Below are 24283 nucleotides of genomic sequence, written 5' to 3' on the forward strand. Positions count from 1 at the left end.
TAGACAGGAGTTACTAAGATTTCACTAGAGGGTCTCAGCAATCACAGCACAGATGGAAAGGAGAGGACTGAGAAATCTAGTCCTTGTCCCCTTTATAAAGAATTGTTTACTTCTCCCAGTTTTTTGGTTAGTGTTTTGCTATATAGTTTAGGTTGATCTGAAACTTAACATGTAACCCACACCAGCCTGCTTGAACTTCTGTGAACCTTCCTGCCTCTGCCTCTGCCTCATTCAAACAGGGATCATAGGCATGAGCCACCACCACACCTGGCTCATGGATTCCTTAACTTTATTTATTTATTTATTTATTTATTTATTTATTTATTTATTTTTGTAGATTTTCAGTTAACAAAGCTCACCTGTCTCTCTTGTAGGCTTAAAACAGTTATATTGCCAAGAATGGACCGAAGGGGAACATGAACACCCAAATAACTGGCTTCAAAATGTTCACACATATTCATTATCACAAAGTCATAATGACTTCTTGCAGGGGCCAGTTATCTAAGGGTCAGTATGTTCCTTGTTATAGGACTAGATCTCAAAGAAGACAGACATAACAGCTATGTCTAAAGAGACACTTACTTTGCAATAGAAACCAGCTAGGAAAATGAACCAACAGCATGATGTTTGATAGTCACCAGAAGATTCTCCTGAGGGATTGAATAAACTTCCATCCATAGCATATGCATAAGCAATAAAAGGTGACAAAGGACCAGGAACTTACTTATATATGAGAGAAGGAGGTAATACACAAAAGAAATCTTACTTTAGCAAATGTCATGTAAACACAACAGATATTTAAATAATGGTATAAGTGCTACGGCAATTTCTTGTTACTAATGGTTAAAAATGAACATTCTTTAATCAGGCAGACATAGGCTACTACAAATCATCAGTGGAAAAATCTTTGCATGGCTTGTAAATTTGGCACTGCAAGAGACTTAGTAGGAACTGAGTAGCACAGCAAAATTATTTACTCTGTAAACCTATAGTTTAGTCTTTTTATGGGGAAACTCAAAATTAAGCCAGAAGATTTGTGAAGTCAGAGCTTCATAGAGTATTATATGACAGATCCATAACTCAGAAGGCCATTCAGCTTTTACTTCTGGGAGTTAGTTTTTCCACCCATAATATTTGGTACCAGATAATTCCTACAGCCTTTTCCTTTTCTGTGTACCTTTTGGAGAATATATTGACTATATTGAAGCATACACATACACACACACACATATGTGTGTATACATATACATGTATATATATATATCTTGCTCATATTATATATGTGTTTCATAGTCATACAGAAGATTATGTTTAAAAAATGTGAAAAAAATTTCAATTTGTCCTCTGAGTAGTATATAGGATGGAGTGAGCAAATAGCTCATTAAAAAATATCTTCTACGTGAGGAAGTGGGATGGTTGAGGAGGAAAGGGACAGAGGGGAAGAACAATGAAAGAGATCTTGATAGATGGAGCCACTATGGGTTAGAGAGAAACCTGGTACTAGGGAAATTCCCATGAATTCACAAGGAAGACTCCAGCTAAGATTTCTTGCAATAGTGGAAAGAGCGTCCGAGCTGACCTTCCTCTGTAATCAGATTGATAAATACCCCAACTATCATCACAGAGTCTTCATATAGCAACTGACAGAAGCAGCTGCAGAGATCCACAATCAAACACTAGGCTGGGCTCCGGGAATCCAATCAAAGAGAAGGAAGAGGAAATATATGAGCAAAGGAAGTCAAAATCATGATGGAGAAATCTACAGAGAAAGCTGAACCAAGCTCATGGAAACTCATGAACTCTAGACTGACAGCTGTGAAGTCTCCACAGGACTGAATTAGGCCTTCATATGTGTGAGGCAGTGGTAATGCTTGAACTATCTATGAGGTACCTGAAAGTTGGACCAGTATCTATCCCTTGTGTATGAGCTAGCTTATCGGAGCCATTCCCTATGATGGAATGCCACGATCAGCCTTAATCCGGGGGGGGAGGGCTTGGTCTTGCCCCAACTTAATGTCCCAGAATTTCTTGACTCCCCATGGGAGCCCTTATCCTTTGGGAGGAGTGGATGGGGATGGGTTTGGGGGGAAAATATGGGGATGGAATAGGAAGAACTGTGTTGTAATGTAAAATAAAATGAAAAAAAAATCTTCTAGAATTTCAAACTTTATTTTTTCCTGTTTAGTAACAAAGCAAGGAACCTACCATACTAAGTATTCTATAAAATTTTGCCAACTGAGGTGATTTTTTTTAAAAAAAATGTACTCTGAATTGTTACATAAGTATAAGGAGGTTAGACAAGATCCTAATTACTTATGCACATTTGCAAGTCCATGAGCGACCAATTGAAGCAAGAGTCAACAAACTGCAGTCAATAGCCAAATCTAGGAGAAGAGTTGAGAATCTCAAAAACACGAAAAGAAAAAGAATACTTAATGGCATGTGAAAATTAAATGAAATTCAAATTTTAGTGCCTATAAAGTTTTATTGGAACCCAGCTACACCCATTAGCTTGTATAAGGTCTACAAAGGCAAAGCTGAATAGTTGAGATGGAGGCCATGTTACCTGTAAGAATTAAACTATTTATTACCTGTCCTTTTATATAAAAAAATCTGCCTCTCATCTGAAGGCTGGCAGTAACATGTAAGAAAAAGAGAAATAAAAAGATAAACATAACTTTGTAGGAAGATTTCTGGGACTCACCAAGCCAGGATCAGTCACCTGTTTGGCCCGCAATACGCCATCAAATCTTTGCTACAAACTGATTTTTTTTAGCTGAATTAATTTGCCCCTGGGAAACATTATTCAAAGAGTCAGGGAGTGAAGTGGACACTATCGTACATGAAAAACTTGCTATAAAACTCCAAATGAGGTAACATTCAATACCACATGAGTTGAGGTGGGAAAGTGGATTTAAAGGACAGAATGAGTTCAATAAAGGTTCACTTATGTTTCTCCCCTCGCAAAAACCTGGGGCAAGAGAGAAAATCAAAGCCATACTTATATAAAATTTGCCAAGGAAACTAAATTGAGACCTATTGTAAACACCAGTGAGGATGGTGTAATTCCTTGACTTCAGAATGTAAACTACAGTTTCAATTTTATGATGTGTACCAAACAGTGCTCCATGTGTACAAAACAAATGGATGTGCACTCTCAAATGTTTTACTAGAAAATGTCTGAAAAATAGTAAATTCTCAAGTACATAATGTGCATAATGAATTAATTAACCCTCTTTGAAACATGATAATAGAGATAGGGATTCATATCCTGATGTGCCACATGAGAAAATGGAAAAGAAAGGAAGTTAGTCAGCCATGGTCACAAAGGAGAACCTCAGCACTGGATGTTAACCCAGCCTTGCCACATGTACTCTCTCAGCTCTTGCTGGCCCTGCTTGAAGATTGAGTTTTTATTGATCCGGGTCTTGAGTTTACTATCTGCTAGGAAATCGAACTCCAAGCACATACAGGTATAAAATGTGTTTGTGTTTCTGAAACAATAGTGATGTTTATAAGTTGTAGAATTGTCACAAACCTCTAAGCAGGGAGAACATTTATTGATCCAAAAACGTATTTTATTTTTCCTTATGCATAGGTCTGTGTGCACGGGGGTAGCTATACATGAGTGAAAGTGGCCGTGGAGTCCAGAAGAAGGTCGGGAAGTTCCTAGAGCTGGAGTTACAGACAGTAGTGAGCCACCAGACATGTGTGCTGGGAACTGAATTCATGTCTTTGATAAAAGAAATAGGATCTCTTATCAATTGAGCCATCATTCCAGCCCCTGGAAGGGCATTTCTAAAAACATCTGTTGTTTCACAGAAAACTAAAATGTAAAAGGCGGGGGGGGGGGGGCATTTCTTGTCTAAGGCTACCCAACCACATCCTTTGAAGTCCATATAAAGGCAGAAACTTGCTTTGACTTCCTGGTCTCGTAAGTATTCAACATGCCTTCCCTTTCACTTTCGCAGTTACCTTATCCACCGACAAACACATTTTTTTAATGTCTATTTCAAACTCACAGACCATTTTCAAACATTTCCACTTCTGCTTTTGTGCTCACATGGCTTCCACTATTTCACTGTTCTCTCTAATTAAACATTAGTGATTTTATCTCCAGGGTCTATTCTTTCAAGAATATATGGAGCCCTCCCTGCTCAGCCTGCCTCTTGCTTAACCCTCAGTATTGACAGCAATGAGAAAATGTGGGGCTCTCCCTTCTCTTCCTTTCCAACAAGAAATCCTGGCCAGATTACAATCAACTCTGTGCAGAGCCCCCTACCCATGACAGCTTTAAAACGTCATACTTTATGAACCACCAAAGCTAGAAATGAATTTTTGTCTGACATGCCAGGCTTTTAACTCTTGTACCTGTGCCCAGTCCAGCGATCTTTGAAAAACTGTGTATGAAGTGATAGTCAACATGCTGAATACTCAGAGTTAACTGACAATGAATGAGGAAGAGAAATATTTATGACCCTACTCTCTCCAAGGCATGTAGAATTCCATATTTCAACATCTTCACATAGGCACTAGAGATAACTACTAAAATATTTAATATTAATAAATATTCTTTTGGAGTAATAAGATAGCCTCCTGCTTTCAAATAGGCTAACGATGCTAGGAAATTCAAGCCATCTATCTTTTCCCGGGAGGAACAGAAATCTTAGCAATGGTAATTATTAATAGTAATGTTTTTTGAAATAGGGCCTCACTAAGTATCCTTGACTGGCTTAGAACTCATTGTATAGAGCAAGCTGGCCTCAAACTTACAAATCCTCTTGAGTGCTGTGATAGTAATAATTTTTGTCTTATTTTGTTTAGCCCTAATATACCTTTCTAGTATCTTTCAAAAGACTGAGAATTGAAACCTGGTACCCACATTCTAAAGTAACCAAAAAAGTTGAGAATATTTATTTCCCATAGCTCTGTAAGACATGGGAAGATGCCATAGACTATTTAACAAAATCTTCAGTCTAGGCGTGGGAACCTGCCCTTCGAGTTGTTGGTCAGAAGAGCTGAAAAGATTCTCAAAATAATATAGGTAATTGTCATTGCCATTGGCTCCCTACCAGAAATTGATGGTAGGTCTCTTTTGCAAAAGACACCATGCACACAGGGCACATGACTTGGAAGAATTGAGCTGGCAATGACCTGAAAGCCTCTTCCTTGAGAGGTATCCCTCAGAGTATCCAAAGGAGTTAGCTATGCAATCTGCCAAGGGAGCAAAGAAATCAATAGTACTACCCAGCTGTAAGGATTTTGCATGACAACAATGACCAGAACAGAATGATATCCTCAAGGGTGCAATAATGATGTTTATCTTGGGAGAGGGTAATCAATAGCCATCAAAGTGGATTTAAGGTACCCTTAACAGGAGGGCATCTATGCCTGGTACTGCAAACCTGGCTAATTATCTGTGGATGGTGAGGTTAGGGACCCTAGAGGAGAACCTACTACCTTGATAAACAACTATAATTTTTAGTTGCTTTCTAAATACCTATCTTTTAACCCATTTATTAGTGTAACTCTCACTCTGCATTCAAAAAATAATTAAAAAAAACTTTTTTTTTTTGCAGTAGAGTGAAATCATTACAGAAAGTCACTACTGGTCAAAATGCAAAGATCAACTGATCTGGGCATGCCCAACCCCAACTGACAAATATACAACACAACTTTTGCACCCAAGACTCAGTGAGCACCAAAGAAGAGGAAATAGAAAAATAGTTAAAGCCATATGGGTAGGACATCTTCTGTGAGATAATGTCTTCTGTATTTTACAGGGAAGTTACACTCATGAAATCTCAACAATATGGTTGCTTAATCAAGACCAGTTCAATGGCAACACCAGTTGTCCTCTCAGTGTGGACTGAGTAAATCTCACAAGACCTCAACCTCACTAATAAATTAATGGATATGGAGAGAAAAAGATTCATTTTTCTCTGGGACTAGCTTTCTGATAGGTTATCCAATCTCAAGTGGTTAGCTGTAAACACATATAAAAAGAGCAATATAATTCAAGAGGAAGAAGTCATGAATTTGAGAGGGAGTAGCAGGAACACAAGAGGAAATGGAGTGGGGAGATAGATTATCCAATCTCAACTGGTCATTTTTTTGGGGGGGGTATTTTTGAGACAGAGCCTCTCTACTTAGCTTTCCTGGCTATTCCAGAACTCACTATGTAGATCAGACTGGCTTAGAATAACCCTGCGTCTATGTCTGAAGTGTTGGGATTAAATGGATGTGCCACTACACTTTGCAGCCAAAAAGTGGTCATTCTTAAATATATATCCATATGATCAACATATGGTTGGCTGTATTATGACAGTGTGTGGTGTTGTTGGTGTGTGTGTGTGTGTGTGTGTTCATGCTATAGGAATTAAATCATCAAGTTCAAAGGGACTGGGAGAGGAGAGTGTGAAGGAGCAGGAGAGGGAAGGGCAGGGAGTGGAAATGATATAAATACAGTACTTGTGTGTGGAAATACTCCAAAATAGTAAAATAACTAAAAAATAAAGTAGCCAATTTGCTCCATGTCAGAATTTCTGCATGGAGCACATTCTCCACTCAGTGTTTTCTCATGCATAAACTTGTGCTGTGTAAAAAATGGTCTTTAAACAGTTGCGCTGCATTTAATTTGTGTTATGGAAAAATGGTGAAATAAACTTGCATGATAATTTGCTAGCAAAATAAAACGATAAAACAAATAGTTGTTTTATTTGGTGATCCTCATTTTCTTAAATAAAATATCACTGAGTTATAGGAATTTGAGTGACTCCAGGGTCTGAATCATTTTTAAGACCATGCTGGATTTCTCTGTTCTGAACATTGAATAATCCCCTCCGGTCCACATTGCTTGCCTTTTCTGCTGTCAAATAGTCTAGAATCCACATGATGGTAGAGATGCTGTCATGAAGTCCTGGCAGCTGCCCTTCTGCCTTCTTTCTTCCTTTAATTCTAAATTCTCCAGAAAGCTGTTATGCAGGGTAGTATGATATGGCTCAATTTTTTTTCCTTTTACAATATAGACGATCTTTCTGTTTGTTCAAAGCAATCATTTAGTCACCTTGACTTCTAAGACCCAAAGGTGGCACTGATAATGATATAATCTATGAATTGTTCATTTGCTCACTTGAACTCATTTTCCATCTGGTATGGCTCCTACTATAGTGCCCTGGGCCTGCTGCCACAGTAGCTTTAGAATGCTACTCTGCTTCATTCCCTGGTGGGAAACCAGGGTGATCTGTGACAGGGAATTAGAAAGCAGGCGTGATTTACTGGAGAAGCTGGTGTGATCTGAAGTCCTTGGAACATGCCTCCACTTCTTTTTCTAATAGCTGTTCTTGCCTAGGTACTGTTGAGAAAGGGGGTGCTGCTTTAAGGCTCTTTCTAAATGTCTAGGCTTATGCCCTAGGACCTTGGATCTCATGCTAGGCTATTTATTGACAGCAGCAATTCTCCATGTGGGAGTAAAGTTGAAACCTGCAGCCCATTTTCAGTAATCACAAATGCGAGTCACCTCCTCACACTTTTGAGAAATGGAAGAAAAGAAAATGATAGCTTTTTGTTTGGAGTGTATTTCGCCCACCCGCTAAAATGCTGCAACTAAAATCATTAGCATGATTGACTATCAGTGAGGAGAGCAGTCTAAGGGTATCTACTTTCTACTTTTCCTGTAGTTGCCAAATATTCACTGCTGCTTCTGTTGTGCTCAGTATATTCCTCAGGAAAGCCTTTTTTTTTTCAGATGGTTCATTTGCATGAGCCAAGACTCTCTGTTTAGGTTCTGACTTAGAATTAAACTCTTCCAGACCAGGCAGAAGGAAGGAAAAACTCATTGGCAGGAAGCTCCTCCTTTGTGGGAAACCAGGGCAGGGCTTCAAATTGTATTTAAAACTGGGTCTGCTGCCACAGTTAGACCATGTAGGGGCAGCTTCCCAGTGTCTCTTTGAGTGTGTGAATAGAAGCCTTAAGCCCCAGTGATTAAGGAGGGAGGGTCTAGATCAGGAGTTCCTGTTAGGCTATGTAGGCTAGGCACATTTGAAATCTATGCAGATAACAAGTAGGCTTCATCCCACATAGTCAGATATAAAATGCAACTTATCTTGGGATTCTGGACCAACTGTCACGCCCTGAAGGCAGTCCTCTGATGAGGAAAATAAAACTGTTGTTTCCCTCTGAGTTTTTATCTACCTTGGAATTGTTATGGCAAAGATAGGCCCCAAAGAGTGGCAAGCAAAAGGGAGCAGGTGCAGACACTGACGGTCTGCCTAACAGTGAACACACTTCCTCTCTGGGGTTAAAGCCAGGAAGCTTTAGCTAGAAACAATCTAGCATTCACTACATAGAACAGCCTGCGGACTCAGTTGGGGTTTCTCAACTTGTAACCTCTCTAATAAGGCCATTTCCCCCTCACTTGTTGAAAACAAGCAGGAGGGAAATTTAATTTGTCAAATCATTAATTTTGCTTTCGTTCCTAGGATCCACTGCACACCAAGCACCAGCTCGGACCACCTTCATCATCAACACTGCTAGTCCAACCAGGGCAGCCAACAGAGCTCAGCAAAGAGAACCATTTGCTTCTTTGCTCTTATAGGTTCTACGACAGGGCTCTTGCTAATAAGTCAGTCCCTGGGATTACCCGAAAACCCTGGAAGGCTGCTGTCCCTCTCTTGGAGGCAGAAGAAGAAGGCAAATATCAGGAATGAGGTAAGAGCTTTTTTACCTTCAGCGGCTCTTTTGAAGAAGACCTTGCAGCTGCCACAGGTGAGGGCTCCGTAGTGACAGCCAGAAGCTTCATCGCCGCAGATCAGGCAGGTCTTCTGGGGTGGGAAGTAATAGTCGATGGGTAAAACGTGGTCCCTGGCGCTGTCCAAACTGAAAAGACACACACACACACACAAAACAAAGCAGCACATGTCAGTGGGTGGCAGAACTCAAGGCGAATTCTCTGGTTTAAGGAGAAGCCGTACATATTTTATGCATCATTCTATTTATCGCTCATGTGAAGCTTAGCTTTTTTTGAGACCTTACCTGAGCACGGGTTTGTAAGGTTTCGCATGGCATTGATAGAACCCTGTGGATCCTGCCAAGGGATTAAACAATTTTCTCTGGGAGTAGTCAATCTCAGGACCTCTGAATTTGTAAGGGGGAAGGAAGAGGTCAGGAAATCTGAGGTAAAGGTAACAACTTAATATATTGCTCAGACATTTTTGGTCATTAAATGACATGAACTCAACCCTCTATCTTACTTCTCCCAAAGGGAGACCTATGATAAAACCATATCAAATACCAGAAGAATTTTTATGGATGTTAGCTCTTGGAGTCTTACCTGTAAAACAGGAACATTGTCACTGGTAGTACTGGGTTATTGCTATATGTGACAACATGAATCAACTGTGGGAGTTGCTCTTGAAATTAATATACAAGTGAAAGATAAATTAATATATCACCAGTTTCCATTGGTCTTTAAAATCAATTCCTTTGCTTTCCTTTGAGCCTCTCTGCATCACAGGTCCATGTCCCTGGCCCTGCTCTGTAACAAAGAGGAACCGAATTGCTGTGCCAGAGGCACATTTGCCTATGCTACTGTGCCTCAGATAGATGACAGTTGTCCACACTCTGAGCCATAGGACTACAACTTCTATGTTTCATCAGTACGTGTCTACCAAAAAAAGGAAGGAAAATGAGCCATAATTGGAATCTACTTCTTGTGCTTAGTGGTTTCATCACCCCATAACAAGTAACCAAAACAAGATTGTTCTCTCATTAGCATAGTTATTGTACAGTGGAAACAAGGAAGAGTAAGAAATGACAAGGTTAAAATGTTTTGATACCAAGCCACGTTTATCTAAATAGTTTTCCTTCCCCAAATTCTTCTCACTCCTCTCTTTTGCTTTCTACTAATGGCGCTCTGGTTTCCTGCATAGCATAGTCCCTAGAATCCAGAAAAGCATTCAAACTTCTCCCTCCACTTCTAAGGAGCAGCCCTGGCAAAGCATAAGCAAAGACAACTTCAGCTACAATTTCTAAGTCTCCAGGACAGGAATACTAACCTTTATTCAAGACCTGCGTACAGCAGAATGAATTTAAAATACTTGTGCTCTAAATATGAATATCAAACAGCTAGTTATGGTGTCCTGTATTCTTTTTCAAAAGCCCCCATTTCATGCCATTACTAAAACTGTAAATAGAATCAAGGATTGAAGAGCCACATGTTTCAAAGGAAAAGAGCCCATTTCAAATCCACAACTCAGCCCATCACAACGAACATCACTCACTGTATTGGTTAAAATGTCATTAAACAAGATTGCATTCCCACCAGCAATGGATGAGGGTACCCCTTCCTCCACAGCCTCTCCAGCAAAGGCTATCCTTGTTTTTTTTTGACTTTAGCCATTCTGACAGGTGTAAGATGGTATCTCAAAGTTGTTTTGATTTGCATTTCCCTGATTGCTAAGGAAATTGAGCACGACCTTAAGTATCTTTTGGCCATTTGAAGTTCTTCTGTTGAGAATTCTCTGTTCAGTTCAGTGCCCCATTTTTTAATTGGGTTAATTAGCATTTTAAAGTCTAGTTTCTTGAGTTCTCTATATATTTTGGAGATCAGACCTTTGTCTGTTGCGGGGTTGGTGAAGATCTTCTCCCAGTCAGTAGGTTCCCTTTGTGTCTTAGTGACAGTGTCCTTTGCTTTACAGAAGCTTCTCAGTTTTAGTAGGTCCCATTTATTCAATGTTGCCCTTAATGCCTGTGCTTCTGGGGTTATACCTAAGAAGCGATCTCCTGTGCCCATCTGTTGTAGGGTATTTCCCACTTTCTCTTCTATCAGGTTCTCGGGACCACGAGGGGTGCACCCACCCACTGAGACAGTGGAGCTGATCTACTGGGAGCTCACCAAGGCCAGCTGGACTATTACCAAAAAAGCATGGGATAAAACTGAACTCTCTGATCATGACGAACAATGAGGGCTGATGAGACGCCAAGGACAATGGCACGCAGTTTTGCTCCTACGCAATCTGCTGGCTTGGTGGGAGCCTAGCCAGTTTGGATGTTCACCTTCCTAGATATGGACCTAGGGGGGAGGACCTAGGACTTACCACAGGGCAGGGAACCCTGACTGCTCTTTGGACTGGAGAGAGAGGGGGAGAGGAGTGGGGGGAAGGGGAGAGGGGTGGGAGGAGGGGGAGAAGAGTGGGAGGAGGGGGAGAAGAGTGGGAGGAGGGGGAGGGAAAGGGGAGGCTGGGAGGAGGTGGAAATTTGTTTTTTTTTTCTTCTTCTTTTATCAATAAAAAAAAATGTTAAAAAAATGTCATTAAATATTGTGCCTTCATTCTCATTCCAGAAAGAAGCAGAAGAAAAATTTCATAATTTTCTTCCTCCACTTTTCACTGTTTTAAAGCCTCTCTGACTAATACAAGCAAAATAAAATAAAAAAATACATGTAGTTAGGTAGTCAACATGTCAGACCATTTCATACGTATCATCGCCTTGAATTTTCCTCCCAAATTTTCTGGGTGACTTTAGATCACCTTCATATTCTGATGCTTAGAGTAATTAAACACATTTATGCAAAATCATAATCTAGTAAATAGAACTGCCAAGCTTCCATATCTGCTATGTCCGACTCCAAAAAGAAGATTCTTAATTACTGATAAATTATGTAATATGACTGGCAAACTGTGTAATATGGTTGGAAGCTGGAAACAGGTAAATAGGTAGACTAGATAACTGACCCATGAGTGAGTCACAAAGTTAAAATATAGAGCTATAGTGGTGATTAGTATATGTTCTTTCCCTTTTGCAACTCACCATCTACTAGAGCAGAAATTCAAGAGCCAAAGAAAAGTAAAATAATATAGCAAATAATGATTTCTGATTGCTCCATATAAGAAGACATGAGAGATGGGATTATATTTTAAGGGTATAAGTATAAGTGACAATAGTAATGTCTGCTTTAGATACAAGTTCCATGTCACGTTAACAAAGTGGAAAACATACATAAAACAGATGAGTAGAGTAATTTTTTAAAAGAAGACTGTAAGAAAAGAGAGTTCAGGCCTGACGTTGTGACACACATCTTTAATCCAAGCACGCAGGATCCAGAGGAAGGTGGATCTCTGTGAGTTCAAGGACAGCCTGGTCTACAAAGTGAGTTCTAGGACAGCCAAGGCGATTTAAACAACAACAACGAAACAAACAAACAAAAGAAAACAAGGAGAGGTGCCATTCAATGTGTATAAAGGTAAGTTTGATAACCTTCCTCAAGACCCAGCAATAGCACTTTTGGGTATGTATCGAAAGGATGCTCAATCGTACCGCAAGGACATGTGCTTAGCTATGTTCCTAGCAGCATTGTTTGCCATACCCAGAACCTGAAAACAACCTAAATGCCTCTTGACTGAAGAATGGATAAACAAGATGTGGTATAGTTACACAGTGGAGTATTACACAGCAGAAAAAAATGACATTTTAAAATTTGCAGGCAAATGAATGGTTCTAGAAAACATCATATTAAGTGAGGTAACCCAGACTCAGAAAGAGAAATATCATATGTACTCAGTCATAAGTGGATTTTAGACATAAAGCACAGAAAACAAGTCTACAATTCACAAGCCCAGAGAATTTAGACAATAATGAGGACCCTAAGAGAGACATACATAGATCTAATCTACATGGGAAGTAGAAAAGACAAGATCTCCTGAGTAAATTGGCAGCATGGGGACCATGGGAGAGGGAAGGGGAGGGGAGAGGAAGAAAGGGGAGCAGAGAAAACTGTAGAGCTCAATAAAAATCAGTAAAAAAGGTAAGTTTGAAAGCTGTGCTATGCAAATTCTATCTAGGGTTACTACAGCACTGCACATTTCAGTTTTGTTATAAGGAGAAGTATTGTATTTTTATTAGAAAGTTAAAAAATATACATTTTTATCCACATCAAAATTTAAACTATACTGGTTGTTTAAAGCATCCAACCAAATGTGTATTCAAAAGAAGGTTCAAACAATCACCATTTTGCTAAGTAGATATGAACTTAATAAATGATCTTTAAATTACTAAGAGAACATAGGGGAGAAAAATAATGAAGAGGATTTTAGAATCTGGATTTTTATGGACTACACTTTGATTAAAGGTTAGAGAAATGGCAGGTTTCAGCAGACAAATTTCTCCTCTCCCTTTTCCCTTATCCCATCTCCTCTACTCAGTTCTCAAAATATTTTCGATAGCAGTTCTCCCACTGATTCTATCTTAGTGTGAATTAAGGGCATGCTGTAGTTTTGACTCACGGACTAAATTTTGGGAGATGAAAATAAAAATTCTGACTGCAGTTCCTTCTTCCAGATTGAAACTCCAGGAGGTACATGCATGCATGCTCATAGTAGCTTTGTTTATAAACACATAAATGCCAAGTATCGACTGCCAGGAGAAAAGGGAGATGAAATTATGGCATATAAATTCAGTAAAATACAAGACAGCGATGACAAGGTCTGACTGAAACCTCATAGGTAAATCTTCCACACTAAGATTTCAAACACCTAGCTAATAACTTGGTGCATTTAAATTCTGTTGTGTAAATTAAAACAAAGAGCCCAACATAACAATATTGTTGAAGGATGTATGTGAAAATGTTATCAAAATTGAAGTGCATAATAGCTCCCAAATTTAGGACAATGTTGAGCTCTAACGTATTGTTGGCTTCAAGTAGACTCATGCAATCATAAAGAAATATCGCACCATACCTAGCACATGTCAGGTACCATTCTAGGTTTTGGAGGGTAGGGCAACAAGCTAAAGCAGACCAAAGTTTCAAGCCCTCACAGACCTTTAATTCTAGTAGTCTCAGTGAAAAGGTATTAATAATATTGTTGGTTCTTTAATTCGAGCACATTAGCACTCATTCGCTCATTGCTATGCATTTGTTCTTTCCTCTGATTATAATAATAAATAATTAAATAAGAACTTGAAACCTTTTAATATCTTCCTAGTAGCACTCTATCCCAAGCACAAAGGTTTGCTTTGAGAACAAGTGCATCATGTTTCTCCCCAACTGCCCTGGTTTACATGCTTACTTAAGCTGCACTCCTAATTGAATAGAAGTGTATTGTCAGAAACTGTCAGCCTGAAAATGCCAGGTCAACCTTGAGGGAAGTTGGACACAGGGACACTTAGGACTTAGATGTTTCGCTCCTGCTGCCTCTCTCCTCTTTCCTCCTCTCCATTCTTGCCCCCAAATAGGATTTTGAGATGCTTTGAGAATTGGACTCATTTGAGCAAGCACACCAATGACTGTGGACTCAAGGTGAAAGACAAAAGTCTCATAGCTGTTTTCCTTGTTAGGTCCAGTAATGTTAGCACATTATGGCTTTATGACCGGTCAGACCTGAGTTATAGTCCATCCACCACCAAAGTTTGGACAAACATTGTTAAAAATCAGTTGACCATAAATGTAGAGATTTATTTTCAGATACTTATAGAGTTCTTATCTATGTGAACATCGCCCTTTTTTATTTTTTTACCATTTGGTTAATTGTTGCCTATACATAAATTTTAAAAATCAAATAATTTTAAGAGGCTAACATTCAGAGTAGAGAGAGGGGATAGAGGAGAGAGAAAGAGAAAGAGAGAGAGAGAGAGAGAACCAACCACTTTTATCTCAATTTTCCCCACCTCATTTTCCTTAAATTATTTTATTTTAAACATTTTTTAAAGCTTTATAGTAAGGGTTTCCGGTCAGGATTTGGATTTTCCTTATTTGTTATTTTGAAGACTGTTTTTTTTTCTGTTCTATGCTTCTTATATTTTATTAAGAACTTTATGGCCAGTTTTTCAACTTCTGATAAGAAGGCAGGTAGGATTTTAAAATTATAATTAACACACTATGCAATTAATAGCTTTCACTGTGACAGTTTCCATATATATATATATATATATATATATATATATATATATATATATATTGAGTTTGATCATATTGACCATCCTTTTAAATTCTATTTTTGTCCTCATTCTTAGCTGACATTTTGCTAGAGAGTTCCTTCATTCTTTAGGTATTATTAACACCTCAACACTATGAAGTCTTTTGAAACATGAACATGGGATGCTTTCTCATTTATTTCTACTCAAAATTATTTTCTACAGTGTTTTGTGATTTTCAGTGGACCATCCTGTACTTCTTTTGCTTATTTGTATTTTTCTATTTTGATGATAATAAATGATCTGCCTCTTCATTTTCTGATTATTCTTTCCAGAGCATGCAAATGCAGTTAGGTTTCAGATGTCAGTCTTTTATTCTGCAACCTGGCTGAGCTCATTGGATTATTTCTAGTAGTTTACTGTGAATTTCTTAAAATTAGTCTCTGTAAAATTATGATATCTGTGATTAGGGATAATTTACTGCGTTCTCTTTCATCATGATGCTTGTTACTTATTTTTCTGGCCTAATCACTGTGATTAGCATCTCTAATTGAATGGTAAATACAAATGGAGAGAACAGTCAGTCTTCTTTGTATTGTGTCCAGTTTACATAGGAAGATTTCAGTCTCTGATTATTAAGTGTGATATTAGCTTTGCAGCTTTCATAAAGCATCCATCAGGTTAGGAAAGTTATCTATATGCCTAGTTTTCTGACTGTTTAATTAAAAGTTGGCATTAAACTTCAGATAATTTTTTTCTGTATCTGTTAAGAATTATTTAATTCTAGTATTTTCATCTTTTATTATTTTAGTTTGCTTTGTTGACACTACTAGAGGTGGAATTCAGCATCTTATGCATGCTAAGTAAGTACTTCTCCACTGAATTACATACCTATAATCTTGTCTTTTATTTTTAATATGGTACATCACATTAGTTGATTTCATTTGTAAAATGGAGCTCACTAGGACCTTGTGATAAATTCTTTCTTGTCATTGATTGTACTATGTTTTACTTTTTGGTTGACTCAATTTGCTAGTATTTTTTAGTTGATCTTTTTAAAAACCTAAATTAAAGGGGTTGAAAAGATGGTTCAGCTATTAGGGCACTGGCTTGTATTCTAGTGGGTCAAGGTTTGCTTCCCAGCATCCATATGGTGGCTTACAACCATCTATGACTCTAATCCCAGGGGATCTGATGTCCTCTTTGGACCTGCTCGGACAACATGCACACATGCAGACAAACTACCCATGCATACAAAATAAATTAATGAATTTAAAATATCGATTAAAATGCAATATTTATCCAATGGCTTTATACATGATTGATAAGTTCTCTATTGCTAAGCCATACTCCCAACACAAGGTGCAGACCAAACCTGGAACTCATGATTCTCCAGATGTTTCCCTTCCCCTTTAGTGCATCCTTCTGGCATGCACTACCACATTATGCTTAATCCTTTTTTCAAACATGTTTTCTAAAGTCACCTCTACTTTCACTGTTCAAATAAATAATTTGAATCTCCCTCTAAGTTTTGGTGTGACACATTTTCATTTGCATCTTGTTTAGGTATCTAATCTCACCCGTGTTTACTTCTTTGACCCCACATTTATTTGGGAATATGCTGTTTATTTCCATTCACTTGTGAATTTTCCAATTATCTTTCTGTTATCAATGTCTAATTATTTCTATTATGATGAGAACTTACAGCATTTTTGAATAAATGTCCTTATATTGTCTGTTTTATTTGCAGAGTTCTGAAGAGGTTGAGTCTAATATATTTTGCTTATATTTTCATTGTTTTTATGACAGGGTGGATATATAAATATCTTTATTCAGCCACTCTGGATGTTTTCATATCTAAATTGCACTATATTGTACATGGTATGAAATTTATCTACACATACACTATATCATTAAAGAAAAGAGGTCTATCATACTCTTCACTCATGTATTTATCTATTAATTTTATTCAATAACTCACATTATATGAGATAAATTTGATGAATAATGGCTATGCAAGGACGATAAAGGCACTGGACTTTATTCAGGGAGTTTTTGTAATCTCAATCAGGGTTAAGAAAAGTGCAAAATGTTACAAGGGAAATTCTGTAGAAGGGGCCAGGTTGGGTTAAAGCGGTGTGTTCACTGTTTATGATGTTGGATATTTTACTGTGGAATCTAGAGATCGGACGGTGGTATCTATGTTTGTAAACTGTAATTAAGCCTTAAGCGTGATATATACTAACTGCTTTATACAGTACACAAAGGTAAATAAAAACACTACCTGCTACTATGCATCAGCTATTTACAGTCTTTGTGGTTATTTCCATTTTCATAAAGCTTAAAGCACTGAAAAACACATCAAGATAGCTGGAATGATGACAGCAAGACTGTAATGTCAACATCTTGCCGATTTGACAGATCTATCTGTTTCTCCTGTTACTACTCTTAGAAATGGGGCTGAACAGATGAATGCTTATTATAGTCATATCCTTGCACTTCCCAAACCACATCTGCTGTCTTCTTTGAGCCAATTTTTTCCCAACAGTTTTCCAGCCATCACAGCCAATCGGCCATGGTAGAATTAGCCAGATTGTTTCCTGCAGTGTCATCAAATCTTAGGGCAAGATCTGTTTCCATAGCTCATTTCCGGAATACATTGCCAATGAAACAGGAAATGGAAAGCACGCAATCAATTAAAAATAAAGCACTTAATTTCAGCTTACATGTTAAATCTTTCTGAACTAGAATGTTTCTCACATCTTTCATTTTAATTTTGAATAATAATAAGGTGATTTGCAGGGGGTTTGCTATGTGCTATGAATCAGCAAAAGTGCTTAATTCTCACCATTATTACTGTAGGCTACATAGGCTATCTCTATTTTTAAAATGAGGGAGTCAGAGGAACATGACCCATTTGGTGATGTCTTCAAATCACATAGCCAGTAAGGGGCAGAGCTAGGATTTTAACTTCATGGTTTTTTTTTTTGTGTGTGTGTGTCTGTGTGTTGGGTGGCTTGAATATCAGATTTACATAGGCTAAAGTAATCTGAGAACAGGAGATTGAACTGGAGGCAAGATTTTGAGGCATTTTTTTTATTATTAATTTAGTGATTGATTAAAGAAGTTCCAGTTGATTGTGGGTGGTACCACCCCTGGCCAAGTGGTTCTGTGGCATATAAGAAAGCAGGCTGAAGAAGGCATGGGGAGCAAGTCAGTGAATCATAGTCGGTCATGGCTTCTGCTTCAGTTCCTGCCTCTAGGTCCCTACCCTACTTAAGTTCCTACCCTGACTTACTTGCCTTAGTGATGGACTGTTTCCTGGAAGTGTAAGAAAAATAAATCCTTTCCTCTCCAAGTTGCTTTTAGTTGTGGTGTTTTATGACAGCAGCAAAAGCCCTAAGACAGGCCTACAGATTTCATAATTTCTTTCTTGTGCTATATAGCATGGGCTCCCTAAACCGTCACAGCTGCATAACAATTAAAAAATCTTTTAGTCCAGTCTTTCTTAACTCTTATCCACACAGTAAACTCATATGGGAGCTTCCTCAAATTAACCAATCTTCTTACTCTGATTTAAAAAACTTCAGGGGGGACTGAGCATCCATTTTTTCCCAAATTTCCCCAAATGCTTTAATGTCCTGAAATGTCTGAACCTTGTTCAACTCTGTCTACACCTATTGTAAAATTTTGGGCCCAGAAAGGGACAGAGAATTAATGAGTATAAACAGCTATCCAGAAGCAGAGCTGCCACTAGAATTTAGGTGTTACAATTCCTATGCTCGCGTTCTGTTTTGGAGTAAGAGCTATAGTCTTAAATTTAAGTTCTCTGTGAGTAAGAAACAGGGAACCTGCAAAAAAACTCTATATGATAACCCACATAATGTAGTCACTCAGCTATATCCCAGAGAATTTCTAAAAAATATTAAAAGCATTAAGCAATGTAAATGCTACCAAGACAGATGGAACTTAGTTAACAGTGAATGATCTCCCTTGTGTGTGTCAGACACAAAGCATAGTGATCCAGGGACCACTCTCTTTAGTCTGGTCTGTAACATTTGTTCTGAATGACAGTATGCCTCCACAGATCCTAAATCCACAGATAAGGCAAATGAAACACAAACTTCAGTACATTTTGAATAAGTGGTAGTAGGATTGAAGGAGAAAAGAGTAAAGTCTAAGGAACAGAGAGTTCTGAGCTTGAATGCCACTATTCCTGATCACTAGTCATGTGATTAGTTTCTTTAACTATAAAATGAGGAGCATAGTATTCTAAACTCAGAAGCTTATTGTGACAATTACATCAGACAATACATGAGAAAGAGCCCTGTAGACCCCAAATACATTTTAACTTCTACCTGTTTTCACCATCCCATTTCAACTTCCCCTTGAAAATAGTCTATAGAATCTCATACTGTACAGCAATTATGCAGCCTCCTATGCCAGACACTACTTAGCAGCAGTCAGTGGAGATACTAGAAAAAGATTCTATCTTTAAAGCCCCGCTGTGACATTGTCTGAGGCAGGGAAACACAGATAACGTGGCATACAAAGTGCGAAAAATGTTCAGCCACATGTCTCTGTGCCACTGAAACTTAAAGAAGACAGACAGCACCATGTGAGCAGTCACAATTTGTTAACAATGAAATGTTGATTAGATTTCAATCTCAATTTTAAACCAGGAAGCCAAGGTTGGGCACTTCATGCTGGCTCAAAGAACGCACAGGAGCTAGGAAAATAAGTCTATTGTATCACTGAACCACAACAGAACAGAAGTTACTTTGATCTCTTAAACTCCAACACAAGGAAAGTATCCTGTTCCCACAAATAACAGACTTATTTTTATTGTGGGAAGGGGGATTATTGGCAGTGATTAAAAATCCCTGACAGCATTTCACTCCAGGATACATTACAATAAATAACACGATAGTAACACCTGACATTTAATAGGTGCCTGTAAGAGCCAGCTGGAAGACTTTGAAACATCATCTCTTTTTAATCTTCAGAACAAATCAGCGAGCTATGTAACATTATTGCCATTTTATAGGAGGAAATGTTGAGGTACAGCTCATGGATGATTCTGCCCAAGACACACAAGCAGTAAATGGTTGCCCTATACTTTGAACTCAAGTCTTTCTGATTCCAAAGTTACCCATTAGGCTGTAGTCTCTGTAGCAATCTACGGTGACTCAACCCAGAAAATTTGAGTCATTTTGGACTTCATGTACTCCACATCCTCAATGCAACCCACCTGCCACCATTCCTATCAGTTGATCAGTGACTAATATCTGTTAATTTTACAGCCGAAATAGTCACCACAGGCACGCAGCTTTGCCTTCAAAATAACTATAACTGCTTTATTCAAGTCTTTCTGCTTCTTGCCTGATCCTCACCCAGGACCCCAGTGGCATTCTCTCGAAAATATCTGCTTCTGTAACTATGCACTCTAACAGCTCTCAACGACTCATGACTCATGTGAGTGGCTCTAACTCATTGCTACATCACAAGGGGAGCTTATTAATGATATCATTACTGAGTTCAGATTCTTCTCAGTCGGGAGTTACAGGTCAAACCTGAGTGTTTGTCATTTTATTAAATGCCTAAGTGAAAACCACATGGTCTATAGCACATAAATTCAAGCTTAATTCTAGTTCTCAGGTTCGCCCCTTCCAGAACCTCTTCCATATGATCTTCCAGTGGTGTGAAGACACTGCACTTCCTAATGCAACTGCCGTTACAAGGACTTCTGCTTTTACTTACATGGTCGCTCCTTCTAACTGCAACACTTCACCCTGCCCTTGACCCACTGTCTCTTTCATAACATTATGCCATTATGTAGGCCTCCGTGGATGAGGCCAACACCTCCTCCAGGAAGCCTCCTCTGATTCGATTTCCCCAGAAACAGCATGCTCTTGTCCTCATTTGTGCAGTAGAGCTCTTTCAAAAAACCGCTATCTCTAGATCACATAACCTATGCAAATGTCTGCTTTCTACCCAGCATCTGACCAAATGTTGCTGCTTCTCTTTTTTCCTTTTATGACTGACTCTCAAGGAATAGAAAAGTGCTTATTTAGGGACATGCTGTGGGACAATGGTCTATATCCTGTCACTTGTGTTTTAATAAAACACTGATTGGCCAGTAGCCAGGTATAAAGTGTAGGTGGGGCAACCAGGCAGGAAGTAGAGTCTGGGCAACAAGAACAGGAGAATTCTGGGAAGAGTAAAGAGTCAGTCGGCAGTCATCAGCCAGACAGAGAGGAAGCAAGATGAGACTGCCTCACCGAAAAAGGTGCCAAGCCATGTGGCTAACATAGACAAGAATTATGAGCTAATATAAGTTATAAGAGTTAATAAGAAGCTTGAGTTAATAGGCCAACCAATTTATGATTAATGTAGACCTTTGTGTGTTTTTTTGGGGACTGAATGGCTGTGGGATTGGGCAGGACAGAAACTTCTATCAGAAGGGACAGCCGTGCTATCTTTCAAACAGCACCTAAGTGTGAGGACTAGGGCAGCCCCTGAACAACTTTTGAGTCCTACATTAAAATGCTACTAAATCATATCAAACACCAAAGATTCTATAATATCCATCTAGTCTCTTGGCGATGAAATTCCCACTCATAGCTAAGCCATATTTCTCAGATTATTTATTTCTCTCCCTTGGTAGAAATGGAGAATAAATACTTTCTGTGCTCTTCAAATAACCATCTCTCTTTGTAAATTACAAAGAGACACAAAGGTGAACAGAATTTAAAACAGTATAAAACCTAAGAAAGTACCCATGTCATCTTGGTGTTTCAGAACTAGGTACTAGAGAAGTGGCTTGGAGCTGGTGACCTGTCATTGTTAAATAAACAAAAACAAACAGTTTAACTTGGTGAACAAGCAGTTTCCATTCTGTAAAGTGATCATGTGGCCCCTGGCATGCTGCCTTCATGGTTTCATCAGCCCCAAAATAAAGAGACAAACTGCTGCTATGGAGAGCCTGTTTTCCCTTTATGGGCAGGGTCTCCTCTCCATCTGTTTCTGCTGTAGAATCTGCCTAACTATACCCATTACAAATTAGTAGGCATTAGGAATTTACCAACCACGTGACCAGTTGCCTTGTTTCCTGATCCTCAGTTTTCTCATTTTCTAAAACCTGTATTTGTAAGTCAGTGCAAGTACATAACGTGTAGTCATGGCATCTGTAGAACCAACTGATGAGTCAAAGAGATGGGACAAAATAAGCCTGAGGAGGTTAAATGTCCCCTTTAAAATAGAACAGAAAGAAGCAAGGTTACAATGTGAAGTCCTGCCAGTGTAGCAGAGTGCACCATTGTACATGGAAAACAAGGGGTTTCATTAGAAACTTTAATTTGAAAGAATTGGCAACAATGGTTTATAGCACTTCACCAATAAAAAAATACTTGAACATTTATTCTCATTCATTCTGTTAATGAAATTTTATTTGTCCTCTCCATAAGCCAGGCACCATTAAAATGGGAATACAGTGGCAAACATGTCAGATAAAAATTCCTGACTATCTTAAGGTTTTCACTTGTATGGGTGGTATACAAAACAAGTACAGAATGTTGAAACAAATAATTTCAGACATTGCTAAGTCCAACATTCCTCCCACAAATATTTTCATTCCACTTCCAGATGAGGAAAAGAAGGCAGAGACATTAAGCCACTTAACCAGGCAATGAACTACCAAGTTGGGCCTAAGAAACCACAACTTTTGACAATGCATGCAGGCCATGTTCACTCTGCTTTAGGGCTTTGCTTTTGGTTCTAGTTCCTAGTAGTGACTAGATATCTTACTCTCTATGTCCTTAGTTTAGTTAACACCATCTCTGAAGGAAGATGAGGCTCAGTCAAAATGGTTTGTGACCGGTTTGTGACTGTAAGATGAGGAGAACTAGACACACAGTCTTTCAAACAGGCCCAGGGTATTTGCTGGTCCACTTGGCTCTATTGTTCCTTGTGAGTAGCCAGGACTTGTTTCCTTCACCACTCTATCCTTGGTCCTTAGCATATGCATTGACCTCAAATTAGTGTTTGGTTAAAACTTTTCTGTTTTGAATCTGTGAATAAATGAATGAGACAACAAGTAAGTATAACTTTAATAAATCTGGGTTTTCGCACCCGGAAGGCAGAGGCAGGCAGATCTCTGTGAGTTCGAGGCCAGCCTGGTCTACAAGAGCTAGTTCCAGGACAGGAACCAAAAGCTACGGAGAAATCCTGTCTCAAAAAATCAAAAAAAAAAAAAAAAGAGAGAGAGAGAGAGAGAAAGAAATCTAAGTTTTCATGTTTCTGGCAAAGGGAAGCTTCAGCTGTTTTCCCTGAGGAAAAGCAGTTATTACAAAAAGAGAACTCTCAACAGAGGAATCTAAAATGGCTGAAAGACACTTAAGGAAATGCTCAACATCCTTAGTCATCACAGAAATGCAAATCAAAACAGCTCTGAGATCCCATCTTATACCTGTCAGAATGGCCAAGGTCAAAAACACTGATGACAACTTATGCTGGAGAGGATGTGGGGTAATGGGAACACTCCTTCATTGCTGGTGGGAGTGAAAACTGGTACAGCAACTTTGGAAATTAGTATGGCAATTTCTCAGAAAATTAGGAAACAACCTATCTCAAGACCCAGCTCAATCATACCACAAGGACATGTGCTCAACTATGTTCATAGCAGCATTATTTGTAATAGCCAGAACCTGGAAACAACCTAGGTACCCCTTTCCTGAAGAATGGATAAAGAAGATGTGGTACTTTTACACAATGGAGTACTACACAGTGGAAAAAATAATGACATATTGAAATCTGCAGGCAAATGGTTAGATCTAGAAAACATCATATTGGGTGAAGTAACCAGACCCAGAAAGACAAATATAATATGTACTCACTTATAAGTGGCTTTTAGACATATAGCCAAGAAAAACTAGCCTACAATTCACAACCCTGAAGAACCTAGACAACAAAGAAGATCCTAAGAGAGAGACATACATGGATTTAATCTACATGGGAAATAGAAAAAGATAAGATCTCCTGAGTAAATTGAGAGTGTGAGGCTGAGGGGAGAGGGTAGAAGAGCAGGAGGGAGAAAGGGAGGGGTGCAGAAAAAAATATATGATGTGGGATTTCCATCTGTACTCTGTGAATATGATTGCTTAATGAATAAAGAAAACTATCTTGGCCTGATAGGGTAGAACAGAGCTAGGCGGGGAAACCTAAACTGAATGCTGGGAGAAAGAAGGTAGTGACAACAACATGGTTATTGAAATTAATTTGAAAAAAATCACAAATGAGATTAATATAGAGTAATAAAGGAACATGGGAGAAGGGAAACAATATTTTGTGTCTTTACCAACATCATTGAGATATAGTG

General features: G+C 38.6%; 1 protein-coding gene across 1 annotated transcript in view; it reads right to left on the bottom strand.

The window, feature by feature from the left end:
• The window catches only part of Ar (androgen receptor), a 176128-nt gene that overhangs the window by 64153 nt on the left and 87692 nt on the right, over nucleotides 1-24283 (bottom strand). Inside the window, exon 2 of the mRNA XM_075957399.1 lies at nucleotides 8726-8877. Within this exon, the coding sequence (XP_075813514.1) occupies nucleotides 8726-8877 (152 nt within the window). The remainder of the gene's footprint in view (nucleotides 1-8725; nucleotides 8878-24283) is intronic.

This window comes from Microtus pennsylvanicus, chromosome X (assembly GCF_037038515.1).
Source record: "Microtus pennsylvanicus isolate mMicPen1 chromosome X, mMicPen1.hap1, whole genome shotgun sequence".
Classification (NCBI taxonomy): Eukaryota; Metazoa; Chordata; class Mammalia; order Rodentia; family Cricetidae; genus Microtus; species Microtus pennsylvanicus.